Genomic DNA, 16,573 nt, shown 5'->3' with positions numbered 1-16,573 from the left:
TCTCTTAACTTGCTTCCTCTTGCCGAACACATTCTCCGGGTGTTTCCTGAGAAAGAAGCATGTGGGGAACCTGTGCTCTCACGTCTTGGCCACTGCAGTTGTGTGGGATGTCTCCCCGCCTTGCACACCCTGTGCGGCTGCTGTCCCTTGTACTTCCCCCTCTGTCCTGCCTGCCCTTCTGCAGGTGGCCGCCGCCTGGCTGCTTTGGAGTTCATCTTTTTTCCTTTAAATTTCAGGTGTTCTTGCTCATTCTCTGCCACTTTTTCAGTCTCGGGATCTGTCTTCTCTGTCCGCAAGTAGTGGTGGGGGTAGCTGGAAGTTTCTCCTGGTTGCTTGTCGCTCACGTGCCTGGTGGTCCTTGGCCTCGGGCTTAAAGGTCGACAGCCTTTACAAAGCAGATTGGAAACAAGCCCACAGGTGGCGTCCACGGGCGTCTCAGATCTGTCAGCTTTCTGCCCCGAGTGTACAGGAACCACGGGAACTGTGTCTAGAACCCAAACTCACAGCAACTGGACATTACCGTGGCATCTCAACTGGAGTTTTCTAAATGGGCCTTTGCAGGTTTGCGGAACCTAAGGCGTTAATGGCTGTGACAGCTCAGAGGCCCTGAGGGAAGGGTCTCTAGAGGTCAGATAACTTGGAGAATCTTCATGAAGGTTCTGGCAGCCAAGGGTGAGAAGCTGAGAGACCTCATCCCCTTGCCTTCAAGTGCGCTGCTGTCCGGGGCCCCCTCCACCCCAGAGCGAACCAAGGGCCAGATTTCTTCCAGCTTTCTGGCAGACCAGCTCACCTGACTAGTCCTGTGCCGCGCTCTGTCCCAGGTGCCTGGGGAATCTGAGCTGTAAACCAGGGCAGTTCTGGTCTTTCCTCCTCCACGTAAGATCCTGTTTTCCTCCAGTCGACCATTTGTTCTTTCTCTTCTCTCCCCATCCTGGTGTATTTATGCTTTTTAAAGAGACCAATTTACCGTCATTTCCTAGCGTTTCGGTGGGGTTAAATCCGATGTCTTTGCAATCTCAGTCTTTAGCCCAGAGCTCCAAGAAAAAAACTATCCAAGAAGACTTCATTTTTGTTCAGACAGAAAGCTTTTCAAACGCGATTGCTGTAAAACTAGCAGTAAAACAGGCCTTCCCTCAAACATCCAGTGGAAGAGTACGTCACTGTACAGACACGAACGACACATGTAAGTGCTTTATTATAAACTCCCTCGGAATCCACTGGCTGACGTCCAAAAGCCAAAGTAATAGGTGAAAATAAAGCAGCTTGATGTTGAGGCTGGAGCGCCGAGGAGCAGTGGCCCCAGTTCCCAGCCTGTCCTCGGGGCTGACCCTTAGCGCCACCCAGGAGAAGACCCATCCGTACCCTTACGGTGACGCACTAAGATTGTGTAGCCAGGAAAATCCAGTCTGCCGGGTTCAGACTCCTAAACAGTGGTAAGACGAGACCCTGTCAGTGAAAAGGTAGGATGGGGGGGTGAGAGTCCACAGATCTGTCAGGTCCTTAAACCTGGCCGTGGATCCCAACTTTTGCCGGGACGGTTCTGAGATCATCAGGGAATTGCCCTGGAGCTTCCCGAAGCTTCCTACACGAGTCCCGTCATCTCCGTGTTCTCTCCTGACACCCGATCTTGCTAACACTGTGATCGAAATGACTTCCCAAATCGTTCCGTGATTCAGAAGACCACCAAATCTAGTACCTGTCGGATTCCTATCGACGGACATCCACCGGCATCACGGACGTCACTCTGCTACTGTCCACGTAAGAACAAAAGTGTGAGTCTGCCGTCCTCGAGCGGTTTAGAGTAGCTCTACTTACACCACGTCCACGTTGGAGCCACCTCCGGGGGGACAGAAAACGTAGGCGGCCCTGTCGGACACCACGCTGTCCAAGGCTTTCATCAGGACGTCGGGCATGTGGTCCGTTAACATCTTCGGGCCGATGAGTATTTTGCTGAACTGTGATTCGTGTGCCCACCTCGCACTGTACCGAGCGGCGGCGCGGCAAAACCTGGGACAGACAGAAGCTGAACTAGCGGAGCGCCCCCCTTGGCTGGAAGCGCACGTCAAGGGGGACCGAGCCACGCCGCCCGCACTCACCTCCCTGAGGTGCCTTCTTCCTCCAGGTGGATGATCCTGCCGGGAGGGTAGAGATGGGGGTACTTGGCAGGGGACTCCAGGGGGGAGTCGCTGGAGAAGCTGTATGTCGGGGACCCGTGCGTCAGCAGGCTCTGCTCCCCCAGAAGCGGCTGCGTCAGGTGTCCCTGGGCGCCCCCGTCCAGCTCTGTTGGAAGGTTGTCAGGGTCGCCTCCGAACAGCTCATACCAGCACCCGCGCAGCAGGATCTTGTACTGAGGGCAGAGCAAGAAGGCAGGTGCCTGTTACCCAGTCCTTCCCGGGCCACACAGACCTCGGACCACAGCACTTGCTGCGGGACGGTGACCTCAGAGCTCAAATGCCTCCCTGGTTTGTTTAAACCACGGGTCTTAGGAGCGTGGACCTCAGTGGCCTGAACTCCTGTATCTCTTGCACAACGAAGCCACATCAAACTTGAAGCAACAGTAAAAACCACATCATGCAGATTTTGAGAAAAAGTGACCCTTAATTCTTTTTAGGCAGTTCTGCCAACCAGCTTCATTCTTTCCCTTAAGCACATTACTTTTTAAAAATTTGAGGAGTGGGGAGTAGTTGGTAAGGAGAAAGCTTATTAAAAGAATTTTTTTGAAAGTCAGAAAACTTTGTTTTCATAGTAAATTAAATCATCAAAAACTCGGGGCGCCTGGGTGGCGCAGTCGGTTAAGCGTCCGACTTCAGCCAGGTCACGATCTCACGGTCCATGGGTTCGAGCCCCGCGTCGGGCTCTGTGTGCTGACAGCTCAGAGCCTGGAGCCTGTTTCCGATTCTGTGTCTCCCTCTCTCTCTGCCCCTCCCCCGTTCATGCTCTGTCTTGCTCTGTCCCAAAAATAAATAAAAAACGTTGAAAAAAAAAATTAAAAAAAAAAAAATCATCAAAAACTCTACATCCTTGTTACCACCTATCATCCGCTGCCTTCAAACATACCTCTAAGAATCATTTTTATATTACTTTTTTAAATGTTCATTTATTTTGAGAGAGAGAGACTGTGAGCCAGGGAGAAGGGCAAGAGAGAATCCCAAGCAGGCTCTATGATGTCGACACCTGACACGGGGTTCGATCTCCTGCACTGTGAGATCATGACCTGAGCCAAAATCAAGAGCCGGATGCTTAGTCGACTGAGCCACCCAGGTGCCCCTGAGAATCCTTTAAAAAAAAAAAAAAAATATATATATATATATATATGTATCTTTTGAGAGAGTGAGCTCAATTGGGGGAGGGGCAGAGAGAGGCGAACAGAGGATTGGAAGCAGGCTCTGAGCTGTCAGAGAGCCTGATGCAGGGCTTGAACCCACGAACTGAGAGATCATGACCTGAGCTGAAGTGGATCATTTTTAAATCTGCCCTTAAAAAAAAAAAAAAAAGTGTTTTTTTTTCTCAGTACATCATGGATATCTTTCTCTATTGATAAATGTAAATTTATGTCACCATTTCTAATGACTATAACATTCCATGGTATACTAATAATTCTTAAACTCTATTTGGCAGCCTTATTTTCTAAGCTTTGGGACCAAAAGCATCAGAATACTGTTGGTCACAAGACAGGGCAAAGAAAGCGCATCACTGAAGTGGAACAGGGAAGGTTCTACCACAGTCTCTAACCGTGGCATTTCAGGACTGAGCTGTGTGCTTTCCTTGGCATCGGCCCCGAGCCCCAGATGGAAGCTGTACCCCGGGGAGAGAGAGCCTCAGGCAACAGCATCGAATGCGCTGGGCTAAGAGCCTCTGAATTGAGAAACTTCCTCTCGGGGCACACACAGCCTCCGACTCCTGCAGACCCTCTTCCGGGCACCCCCAGGTTACCTTGGGCTTGTTACAGTGCGCGATCACTCGCAAGATTCTCTTCTTCAAATCTTCCAAGTTGGTCACACTTAACCTGTTTAGCAGAAGACCAGATTGAAGCTCAAAATCCGGTCTTTCAGCTGCCCCGAGCCCCGAGGAAGCGCCGGCACACTCACCTGGGGATGATATCCTTGCCTAGCACAAGCGACACGGTGAAGTTCTTGGAGTGTTCATAAAGGGATTTGCTGAAATTTCAGAAAGATAAACATTCGTCAAGTTTCAGGATTATATTGCCCACAAAGAGCTCCAAAGAGAAATCGAGCAACTTTGCCAGGTGACCGAGGTCAGTTTTCAGAGACTTGGGCTGTTCTCTACCCTTTAAAAAAGGGGAAGAGAAAGTGGAGAGCATCCAATCGGAGCGACTCCTTCCCCGGATTCTAGTAAAGCCACAACAGCCGTCAGCCGGATCGAGACGGCAGACCACGCACGTGCTTGTACCCTTCGCCCCGCAGCCCCGCTTGGAGGGACCTAACAGACACTCTGGCCGGGCTCCCGGGCGGGCTCAGTTGCTTCAGCGTCCGACTCCATTTCGGCTCAGGTCATGATCTCACAGTTCGTGGGATCGAGCCCCAAGTCGGGTTCTGCAAAGATAGCGGGAGCCTGCTTGGGAATCAGTCTCTCCTCCTCTGCCCCTCCCCGGCTCGTGCAGGGGTGTGCGCGCTCTCTCAAAATAAATACACTTGAAAGAAAAAACACCAACTGGCAAAAACGGAGAAGGACAGATACAAAAGGCTATCACTGCTTACAATAGCAGAGGCTGGAAACCCCAGTGTCCACCCCTGGAGAGCTGTTCAATTCATACACCACAGCACGTCCAGGGAGTACCGAGTCCTTAGCAGCAGGAGAGTGAGGGTGGCCTGTGCTGCTGTGGGGTGGTCTCAGGACACACGGTCAAGTTACAAGTTACAACAACACCCACGGCAGCATGAAGACTTACGAAAAGGAGGAGGAATGCAAAATTGTATCCGTATTTGCTTTTATATGTAAATAGGTGAGAATTATGGAAAAGCCAAGTTAAAAACTAACGGTGACCTCAGGGAAGAAGGATGGAAAGGAGATGTCTCTGAGTGTCTCTTGCTCTGTAGAGTTGTCTTTGGAACCACGTCATTGTTTTACATAATCATAAAAATTAAAAGAAGGAAAGCAATTCCTAACATCGAGGGTGAAAGAAATGAACCTAGCGGTGTATTAGCCAAACGGAAGGATTATTTCAGGTGAGCTTCCAACAACAGAAGTTGGCTGTCCATCCCTGGGGGGGATGTTACATAAGAACAAAACCAAGTGTAAAAAAACCCAAACCGCCTGCAGCAATCCTCCCACTATGAGCATTCCGGAAGTGGTCAGTCTGTGGGCCCTCTGCACACATACATCGGTGCGCACACGGCTCTGTGGACCTACTAAAAACCGGGGCTCAAGGAAACCAAGATTTTTAGCATGAGAGAAAAAAAGATACAGTTGCGGTAAAAATCCCGATCTTTAAGTTGAAAGTGTCAATGTGAAGTAAGGATACATTTCCTCTTTGGGGTAACAACAGCATTTCCTACCTCTTAGCACCGAAAAGGCCTAGAAACCGTGACCCCGCCTGGCAGGAATGGGGCACCCGGTGCCCAGGTGACAGTCTCTAATACCATTTCCTACTCAAAAACAACACAGTACTCCATGGGGAGATGGTTGCCGCTTCCAGATGGCAGGACCGGGCAAGAAACCTGAGAACCGTTTTGTGGTGCCAGAAAGGAGACACCTGTCCGACACCCGGGGCCGTGGCAGGGTGAGAAGCCTGGTTTGAAGGGACTCCGCTGGCCAAAAGGGGACCGTGGGAACATCAGCAACTCTGCTGCAATGGGCTGAGATAGTTTCAAAGAATGAAGGTCCACCTCTGGAGAATGCTAGAATACCGATTCAGCACTCGGCACACAGCTAAGGAGAGGGAAAGATTCAAGCATTCATGCATCTGTTCTGCTTAAACTGTGAGAAGCTTATACCTCAGATAACCAAGTACTTGGAAGAAAAGTTTTGTTTTTTTTTTTTAATTTTTGGCTAATAACTGTAGAAGGAATGCCAGAATATCAACATCTTGCAATCGCTAATAAAATATGTACGTATCAGTTACCAGCTGCCAACGTCACAGAGCCCAGCAGATCGGTGTCTCCTGAGGTGATCCAATAGGAATCACGTACCATTCCCACCACGCATTACTGTCAAAAAAAAAAATCAACCCTGAGTCTGTCAAGTTTCTAGACACAATTACCATCTTCTAGGACACACAGCCAGCGGTACGCAGGAACATGTTACGTGACATGGTGAATATACAAGAAAGGAAATCCAGAATGTGGATTCTCCACAACAAGTAACTTGTTTCGGAAATAGAGGGAAATGAGAAATCTATACATTAAGAGAGTTTACAGAATTTCTGTTGTCTGGATTGCCTGCATGTACACTACTAAATGTGATTAAAAACTTAACAAAAAAAATACAGTTACAAGACAAATCCACTATATCCAATGTGAGAATCTTGTTTGGAATTTATAACATTTATGAGATCATTGGGAGAACGTGATCAGTTAGTTAGTGGTACGAAGAAATTATTAACTTTTTAAAAAAGTGCTCTATGCTATAGAAATCAGCATATTTCCGGATAAAATGATAGGTCTCAGATTTGCATCAAAGTAATCGCGCCATGGGATCTGTGGGAAGCAGGGGGTACCTGAAGATTCGGAGTGTTAATAAACTACTGAAGCTGATTAAATGGTGGCTTCTGCTCTTTTGACCTTGGTTTGAATTTGTAATTTCTGTATGAAAATTCCATTTTAAGATGATCATAAGCACTGAAGAGAGCATTAGTGATCTCGTACAGGAATCCGAAGAACTATCCAGAAGGTAGCACTAGAAACAAAGAGACAAGGTACGAGAGACAAGTTCACAACGTGCAGTAAGAGCAAGGCAGTAATGCCTGTCTGATGGGAGGCCCCCAAGGAGTGGGAGACCGCAGAGGCAGCCATCTGCCACATGTGACTAGGCCTTCACAGATTGGGGGATCTAAACCTTTCAAGCAAGATACATTAAAAGGAGATTCTACAAGCACTTAGGAAAAAAGCAAACACCCATGTAACCTGGATGCACCTTACTGAGTAAAAGAAACGCAACACAAAAGACAGCATATTGTAGGATTCCATTTATGACATGCTAGAGAAGAGAAAACTACAGTGACAAAAAGATCCTTGGATACCTGGGGGTGGGTGGAAGGGACTGACTGCAAAAGGACACAGGACATTTTAATAGTGATCAGCCCCGAAAGGGAAAAAAAAAAAAAGAAAACTGTCATTTGTGAAGTTATTATATACAATTAAAAAAAAAAAAAAGAAAGCATCTGCAGAGGAATTCTAATTAATAGGGAAATTTAACAAGGCTGTTGGATACAAGACGAAAGACAAATTTCTATGAGCTTGATCTACGTCAGCCAAAGGAGAAAATGATAAAATTTAATTGGAAGACATTAAAGGGTCCCAGAATACTTGAAAAGCGACTTTATGTTCAAAGGCTGGAAGGCTCAGTAATGTGTTAGTTACCTCCAGAGTGAACTAGAAAGTAAAGGCAGCTGAAATAAGAACTAAGCTTTTTGTTTACGGAACTTGCAAAGTTGATCCCAAAATTGATTATGAGGTGCAAAGGGCTAAGAACAGCCACGAAGCTCTTGCAAAAGCAAAAGGCATACTAGATTTGCACCACTAGAGGCCAACACTTCGTGTTGGCAGCAGGGGAAGGGCTACGATGTTGCGCTGTGTGAGGGGGAAATGACTGGATCCCAGACTCACACCGCACACAAAAACGCAATTAAACACAGACTAAAGATCTACCTAAAGGTGAAAGGCCAGACTAAGAGCTGTTGGAATAAAGAAGATGAGCTTCGAATCCTTAGGATAGAAAAAGATTTCTTTAAAAAAAAATTTTTTTTTTACATTTATTTATTTTTGAGAAACAGAGTGAGACAAAGCGTGAGCGGGGGAAGGGCAGAGAGAGAAGGAGACACAGAATGTGAAACAGGCTCCAGGCTCTGAGCAGACGGTCAGCACAGAGCCTGATGCGGGGCTCAAACCCACAAACTATGAGATCATGACCTGAGCCAAAGTCGGACGCTCAACCGACAGAGCCACCCAGGTGCCCTGAAAAAGATTTCTTAAATAAGAAACAAAAATCATAAATGAAAAGGTTGACAAATGAAGGTTAAAATCAAGAACGGAAGGAAGTGAAGACAGGACGCAATGCAAGTACAAAGCACATTGAGGACCAGGAGAGCATATTCACGACACTTACTTGCAGCTGCAAAAGAACGGACTACATAACATACGTGTTTGCAGATCGAGGAAGCAAAAGACGACCTGACAGAAAAATGGGCAAAAGGAACACCACCAAAGTAGAAACTCAACAGACAAGGAATCCAATTCTATAAATTCTGAAACCACACAAACCCAAACTGCTATGTGGAGACCTGAATATAAGCGGGAAAACTACTCTTTAAAGCAAAGGAAGAATTTTCACAAAGGTCAGGATGGGGAGTATGTGCAGGGAAGGAGAGGACGCACAGGGAATTCTAAGTCACTGAACGCTTGGTTTCTCAATGTGGGTACAGAGAGCTGTGTGTATTTTTAAATCCACTTTATTGAGGTGGACATAGTAAAATCACCCAATGTGAGTGGACAAGTCCTGACAAATGCTTTAACTGCTTAACTGCCACCACCATCACAATAAAGAACGTTTCCAGCACTCCCAAGGGCCCCCTGTGTCCTCTGGCCATCAATCCCACCCCCACCCCAGGAGGTGAGATAACTGGAATCCTACAATAGGTCTTGTGTGTAGACTTTTCTTCACATGGCAAAATGCATCCACGTTGTAAAGATGTTTGCTTATCCTTCTCAGAAAATGTAAATTTTGTATTAAATGTTTCACAATCTAAGAATTCAGTTAAAAAGTCATTCCTGGGGCACCTGGGGTGGCTCAGTCGGTTGGGCGTCCGGCTTCGGCTTAGGTCACAATCTCATAGTCTATGAGTTCGTGCCCCGCGTCGGGCTCTGTGCCGACAGCTTGGAGCCTGAAGCCTGCTTTGGATTCTGTATCTCCCTCTCTCTCTGCCCCTTCCCTGATCACACTCTCTCAAAATAAAATAAAAACATAAAAAAATAAAAATAAAAAGTCATTCCTGTTGGGGCTCCTGGGTGGCTCAGTCAGTTAAATGTCCAACTTTGGTTCAGGTCATGATCTCGCAGTTTGTGGGTTTGAGCCCAACATCAGGCTCTGTGCTGTCAGCTCAGAGACTGGAGCCTGCTTCGGATTCTGTGTCTCCCTCTCTCCCTGCCCTCGCCGGCTTCCTCTCTGTCTCTCTCTCAAAAATAAATATTAAAAAAATTTTTTTAGAAGTCATTCATGTCTTTTGATATGTATAAATGTATATTTTAACATAAAAAGAGCTTTAAGGGGCACCTGGGTGGCTTAGTGGGTTAAGCTCAGGTCATAATCTCACAGTTGGTGAGTTCGTGTCCCGCATCTGGCTCTGTGCTGAGAGCTCAGAGCCTAGAGTCTGCTTCAGATTCTGTGTCTCCCTCTCTCTCTGCCCCTCTCTGGCTCACGCTCTGTCTCTCTCTCAAAAGTAATAAACATTAAAAAAAAAAAAAAAAAAGCTTTAAAAATTGGAAAGGTATACAAATATTTATATATAAATATAATGGACGGAATTATAATTATTATATGTAATTACCAATAGTAACACAAAATGTAAATTTCCATCCATAGAATAAAAATGGTATAACCAGATAATAGAATACTCAGCAGCTACATAAAAAACATGCTCTCAAACAATATTTAAGGATATAATGTATACAAAATATTATGTCTGGGTGACTGGCTGGCTCAGTTGATTGGATCCTCTTGATTTTTAGCTCAGGTCATGATCCCAGGGCTGTGGGATCCAGCCCTGTATTGTCAGACTTGACGCTGAGCATGGAACCAGCTTAAGATTGTGTCTTTCTCTCTTTCTGCCCCTCTCCAGCTTCTGCTCTCTCTCTCTCAAGTAAGTAAAAACTGTCAATTTGTAAAACATAGCCACATACAAGCAGCTAGAAGTATTTTTTAAATTATAGCACAAACTTCTTTTATCATTAGGACAGAAAATGATGTAGGATTAAGTATGTTAAGAAAAGAAAAATATACTTTCGAACTTAAAAAAATAATCAGGAAACAAATTCAGGAGAGTTGTAGACTACAGGACGACTCCGGACATAACATGGGGCACAGTGTTACGCAGGTTCGGTTGCAGTAAAGCAAATACTGCGGTACAGCGACTAACGTGAATCGTTTGGTTTCCCAGCGCAGAGAAGTTCTGTTTACACGCGTTGCAGTCTATTAAGTGTGCAACGTCTATTTAACTTTTTTTAATGTTTCTTTATATTCGAGAGAGAGAGAGACAGAGCTCAAGCGGGGAAGGGGCGGAGAGAGAATGAGACACAGAATCTGAAGCAGGCTCCAGGCTCTGAGCTGTCAGCAGAGTCTGAGGCGGGGCTCAAACTCATGAGCTGCGAGATAAGACCTGAGCCAAAGTCAGACGCTTAACCCACTGAGCCACCCAGGGGCCCCAAGTGTGCAGTGTCTATTTAAAGTGTGCAATGATGTGTCTACAAAAACAACGTACACACTGTAATTAAAAAATACTTTATTGTGGGGCGCCTGGGTGGCTCAGTCGTTTAGGCGTTCGACTTCGACTCAGGTCATGATCTCACAGTTTGTGAGTTCGAGCCCTGCCTCAGGCTCTGTGCTGACAGCTCCGAGCCTGGAGCCTGCTTCGGATTCTGTGTCTCATTCTCTCTCTGCCCCTACCCTGCTTGTGCTCTGTCTCTGTCTCTCAAAAATAAATAAACGTAAAAAAAATTTTTTTTAAATACTATATTGCTAAAAAATGCTAACCACCATCGGAGCTTTCAGTGAGTCATAACCACCCATCACACATCAACATAACAAAATAATGAAAAAAACTGAAATACTGCAAGAACCTTTAAAATGTAACAAAGACATAAAGTGAGCTGATGCTGTTTGAAAAGTGGTCCCAACAAACTTGCTTAAGGCAGGGCTGCCACACACCTTTACTTATTTAAAAAAAATTTAAAAAGTGAAGCAGTACCTGCGAAGCACAATAACACAAGGTATGTACTTGTATATAGGAATCTGTTGTTGGCATAAGCTAATGAGCTATCAGAAAGAAAAATAAGAAAGCAATCCGACTCACAGTTGCACCCCAAAACCACGAAGGAATCAATTTAACCAAGGAGGGGCAAGACGTGTGCACTGGAAACCCTAAGACCTGATGAAAGAACTGAAGACAAGAATAAATGGGAAGGTTTCCATGCTCGCGGACTGGGAGAATTAATACTGTCAAAATATCCACGCTACCCAAAGCAATCTAGAGTCAGCTCAATCCCTATCACAATTCCAGTGGCATTTTTCACAGAAATAGACGAAATAATCCTAAAATTTAGGCAGAACCACAAAAGACCCCAAATCGCCAAAGCAATCTTGAGAACGAAGAGCAAAGCTGGAGGCATCATGCTCCCGGATTCCAAACGATATCATAAAGCTACAGTAATCAAAATAGTATGGTACTGGCATAAAAACAGACACACACCCCAGAAATAAAGCCAACTAATTTACAACACAGCAGCAAGAATATACGAGGCGGCCAGAACACTCTTCAAGCAATGGTGCTGGGAGAACCGAAGCCACGTGCAGAAGAATGAACCTGGACCCCTATCTTACACCACAACACGACCCAACTCAAAATGATGAAAGACTTAAATATAAGACCTGAAACCATAAAACTCCCAGAAGAAAACAGGCAGTGAGCTCCCAGACATTGGTCTCAATGATGACTTTTTGGATTTGACCCCAAAAGCAAAGGCAACAAAAGCAAAACTAAACAGGGAGGGACCACATCCAACCGAAAAGCTTCTGCACAGAGAAAGGGAACGACCGACAAAACGAAAAGGCGATCTGCGGAATGGGAGAAAACATTTGCAAATCATACCTCTGACAAGGGGTTGATACCCAAAATATATAAAGAATTCACACAACCCACTAGCAGAAAAACAGATTTAAAAATGGGCAGAGGAGCAGAACATTCTTTTTTTTTAAGCAACACTTTGTGGTTTTTTTGTTTTTGTTGTTGAGAGAGGACACCAGTGAGTGAGGGGCACAGAGAGGGAGGGAGAGAGGGAGAGGGGGAGAGGGGGAGAGGGAGAGAGGGAGAGAGGGAGAGAGGGAGAGGGGGAGAGGGAGAGGGGGAGAGGGAGAGAGGGAGAGGGAGAGAGGGAGAGGGAGAGAGGGAGGGAGAGAGGGAGGGAGGGAGGGAGGGAGAGAGGGAGGGAGGGAGGGAGGGAGGGAGAGAGGGAGGGAGGGAGGGAGAGAGAGAGGGAGAGGGAGGGGGAGAGGGAGGGGGAGGGGGAGAGGGAGGGAGAGACAGAGAGAGAAGCAGGGCTCACCCAAAGTGGGACTCGAACTCACGAACTGTTAGATCACGACCTGAGCTGAAGTTAGATGCTGCACTGACTGAGCCATTCAGGCGTCCAATACCTTTTTTTTTTTAAATGTTTATTTTTGAGAGATCGTGCACACGCGTACAAGCAGGGGAGAGGCAGAGAGACAGAGAAGGAGGGAGGGAGAGAGAGAATCCCAAGCAGGCTCCATGCTATCAGCGCAGAGCCCCACATGGGGCCTGATCTTGTGAACCATGAAATCATGACCTCAGCTTAAATCAAGAGTCAGACGCTTAACCGACCTAGTCACCCAGGTAGCCCTAAACATTTTCTTTTTAAGCAGACTCCACACCCAGTGTGGAGCCCAACACGGGGCCCAAACTCACAACCCTGAGATCAAGACTCGAGCCAAGATCAAGAGTCGGATGCCTGACAGCCACCCAGGCATCCCGAATGGACTTTTTTCCAAAAAAAGACATGCACATGACCCACAGGTACATGAAAATGCTCAACATCACTACTTCTCAGGGAAATGCAAATCCAAACCACGATGAGATATCACCTGACACTTGTCCGAATGGCTAGTAAAACAACAAAGGTCCCCAAACAAGAAATAACGAGTGCTGGCGAGGATGTGGAGAAAAGGCAACCCCGGTGTCCTGCTGGTGGGAAAGCAAACTGGTGCAGCCACTGTGGAAAACTGTGAAGTCTCCTCAAAAACCTAAACGTGGAACTATCATGTCCTCCGGCAATTACACTTCTGGGTACATGTCCAAAGAAAATGAAGACGCTAACTTGAAAAGAGAGCTGTACCCCCACGTTTACTGCAGCATGATTTGCAACGGCCAAGACGTGGGAACTACGTAAGCATGCATCAGCACATGAATGGAAAAAAAGTGGTGTGTGCACGTGCATGTACAATGACCATAAAATAGAATGAAATTCTGCGATTTGCAACAACACGGATGGACACTGAGGGCATTATGCTAACTGAAATCAGTCAGATAGACTTATTTACTTTTATAAATACTGTATGATCTCACTTATATGTGGAATATAAAAAAAAAAAAAAAATCCCCCAAAGCCAAGCTCACAGACACGGAGAATACAGGCTGGTGGCTGCCAGAGGCGAGGGCTGCAGGGCGGGTGGACTGGGTGAACAGAGCCCAAGGGCGCAAAGCCCGAATTAGAAATAAGTCACGGGGACCGATGGGGATGGAAGTACAGCATGGTGACGAGTTACTGACACCAGATGGCACATCTGCAAGCTCCTAAGAGAGGGGCGCCTGGGGGGCTCAGTCGGGTGAGCGTCCGACTTCAGCTCAGGTCATGATCTCATGGCTTGTAGGTTTGAGCCCTGCGTCGGGCTCTGCGCTGACAGCTCGGAGCCCGGAGCCTGCTTCGGATTCTGTGTCTCCCTCTCTCTCTGCCCTTCCCCCACTTGTGCTCTGTCTCTCTTTGTCTCTCTGTCTCTCAAAAATAAACAAACACTGAAAGTTGCTAAATGAATCTTAAAAATTCTTATCCCAAGGAAAGAAATTCTGTCATGTAAGGAGACAGAGGTTGCCCAGACGTCTTGTGACCGTTTCACAACGTATTCTGTGGGACATCTGATGTGAGCCGTCCCTCTGTGTAAAGAGTCTCCGCTCTGTGCCCTTTTGGAGAGCAGAGCTGTGCTCACGCAGGCCTGTGAAAGGCTGTTCGGTGTCCCTGCAACTGTGCAGTGCTTGAAGCAAACGGGCTGAGCACGAGAGATCACGAGATCACAACTCCAAGACCGGTCTGGAGCACGCGGCACCCCGTCACACGCCTGCCAGAAACAAGTACCTCAGCAACCCCCGGGGCGGGGAGAAGGCGTAGCACCGGAGTTGAGGGTACGAGCTCCTGAGCATGATGGCCAGCAGGGCCGCGGCGCCGGCCCCCAGGCTGTGTCCCACGACCACTAGCCGGTATTCCTGCGGGACAAAAGCAGAACGTGTCGTGGTTAAAACGAAGCAGACGGCTGATGACAACGACGGGAAGGAAAAGAAAAATGAAAACCTCACGGGAGCAATGCTGAACGCTTGGCTCAAGATCCCATCGTTGATGAGGCGCTGGTACACATATCTGGCGGCTTGAGAAATCCCCTAAAAATGCAGACGAGAGAAGGTGGCTTTTGATCATCAGACGAAATGAGTTCCGTTATGACAGGTGACAGGCTTACACTGTGCACACTCATTTGTGACGGTCTCCCCAAGGCGGAGACCAGCACCTGGGGATCAGCGGCCACAGCTACCACTCGCCCTTGTGTTCCTGGTTCCTGATGCAGAGTTCGGCCTGGAGAGGGGGCTCCATGGCTGTTTTCATGAACCAGTGAACGGGTAACATCGGGAACACACGTGCATGGCAAGAGGTCTTTCTATGGCTTATTCTGAAGCTATACGATATTTTGCTGTATACGCATACCACGGTTTACTTCAGCCAAGTCCTGACGGATTGTCAGATTTAGATTATAAGTGGCTGATCTTCTAACATGACATTAAAACATAAAGTTCCGAGTAAGTGATATTCGTCAAGCATTCAGTTTCGGCAAAGGCAAAACTAAGACCATCGGAAATGAGTTCTAGGGGGGTCAGATTTTAGTTCCATTTCAAAGAAGAAATGAAATGTAAAACCTCCTAACAAATACAGCTGTCCTAAGAAACAGGTTTCTTGAAAAATGAAGCAGTTTCAATGGAGGACAAGACAAGGCCATCGTGGCCCCTGTCCTTGTGGGGCTGCTCTTCTAACAAGACCGAAGGGGAGAAATCCTGTGTTCAGATGCGAGACGCGGGAGAGCCTCCCGAGCTACTACAAATCCCTGAGTGGGTAACGACTGAATTCTGTGGGAGGAGGCGGGACCTGGCCTCACACGAGAGAGGCCCGGTTCCAGACAGACAGAGCCAAAAGTGACCTGGACACCACTGCAGCTGGCCGGAGTCCCTGGCCCGTGTCACACACGCAGGCCAAGACTGTGCTCGCTTGCATGGTCGTGAACTCCAACGACTTCGGCCAGTATCGGGGCCAAAACGTGTAGGAGTGAAGCCAGAGGCGGAGAGCAGCAGTACAGGCCCTTAGGCCTGCAGCTCCAGCAGCCACCTTCCTGGCCCGAGGGAGGAGCAGCTTCTGGAGGGACCGGGACCAGGCTCAGAGCGCATCTTGTGGTCGCACAAAGCCTGCGGCTAGATTCTAAGACCAGAGCCACTACCCAGCCCACTGAACCGCATCCTGTGGTCGGCTAGTGGCTGTGTCTCGGTAAGAAAGTCGAACATTCTGGTTCTTCTTCCCACGTGTCCGACAGTTAAACTGGATTCCTGTGTGACTCGAGGCACGAAGAGACAGCTAGGGGTTGCGGGGGAACATTCACTTCCGAGGACTGTCAAGCTTCTAACGGGGGGTGCAGAACGAAGCCTCCAGTCTGGCCCCGCCTTGCGAACTATCCAGGCAGGACACTGGCTCAATCAGCTCCACTCCGGCTCTGACACGTTTATATAAAAACTAAGCATTTTGGGGCGCCTGGGTGGCGCAGTCGGTTAAGCGTCCGACTTCAGCCAGGTCACGATCTCGCGGTCCGTGAGTTCGAGCCCCGCGTCAGGCTCTGGGCTGATGGCTCGGAGCCTGGAGCCTGTTTCCGATTCTGTGTCTCCCTCTCTCTCTGCCCCTCCCCCGTTCATGCTCTGTCTCTCTCTGTCCCAAAAATAAATAAACGTTGAAAAAAAAATTAAAAAAAAAAAAAAAAACAAAAAAACTAAGCATTTTGCTTAAAAAACGATTACTAGAGAAGTGATACGGGTTTTGGTTGAAAAACCCCCAAGTGCATAAAAACAGCACAGGCCCACTGCCGTCCACCCCGACAGCCCTGGCCCCGGAAGCAGCCGCCATGATCTCTGGGACCGGACATTCCCCCAAACGTTAAAACTCCCTGCTCGCCACCGCATCAGTCATCAGGGAAACGTGAACCCAGACCGCAGCGAGACACCGCTTCGCACCCCTGGGATGGCTGTCATCGAAGCCACAGAAGATACGTGTGAACAAGAACGTGGAGAACGGGAGCCTCACACGCTGCAAGC

General features: G+C 47.6%; 1 protein-coding gene across 3 annotated transcripts in view; it reads right to left on the bottom strand.

Annotated features, from left to right (window-relative positions):
- The window catches only part of DAGLB (diacylglycerol lipase beta), a 39,266-nt gene that overhangs the window by 3,642 nt on the left and 19,051 nt on the right, over window positions 1–16,573 (bottom strand). Inside the window, exons 10-16 of one of the 3 annotated variants that reach the window (XM_025923332.2) lie at window positions 14,531–14,611; window positions 14,313–14,440; window positions 4,089–4,157; window positions 3,934–4,006; window positions 2,097–2,347; window positions 1,816–2,007; window positions 1,178–1,423 (exon numbers count right to left, since the gene is read on the bottom strand). In XM_025923332.2, the coding sequence (XP_025779117.1) occupies window positions 1,378–1,423; window positions 1,816–2,007; window positions 2,097–2,347; window positions 3,934–4,006; window positions 4,089–4,157; window positions 14,313–14,440; window positions 14,531–14,611 (840 nt within the window). In that variant the 3' untranslated portion in view covers window positions 1,178–1,377. Of the gene's footprint in view, window positions 1–1,177; window positions 2,008–2,096; window positions 2,348–3,933; window positions 4,007–4,088; window positions 4,158–14,312; window positions 14,441–14,530; window positions 14,612–16,573 lie in introns of those variants that run through there. The other 2 variants (XM_086691869.1, XM_086691870.1) reach the window with 2 other exon arrangements.

Source organism: Puma concolor, chromosome E3, assembly GCF_028749965.1.
Source record: "Puma concolor isolate L17-30 chromosome E3, mPumCon1.1.hap2, whole genome shotgun sequence".
Taxonomy (NCBI): domain Eukaryota; kingdom Metazoa; phylum Chordata; class Mammalia; order Carnivora; family Felidae; genus Puma; species Puma concolor.
The sequence above is the reverse complement of the archived record's forward strand: the minus strand, read 5'-3'. Positions and strand labels throughout refer to the sequence as shown.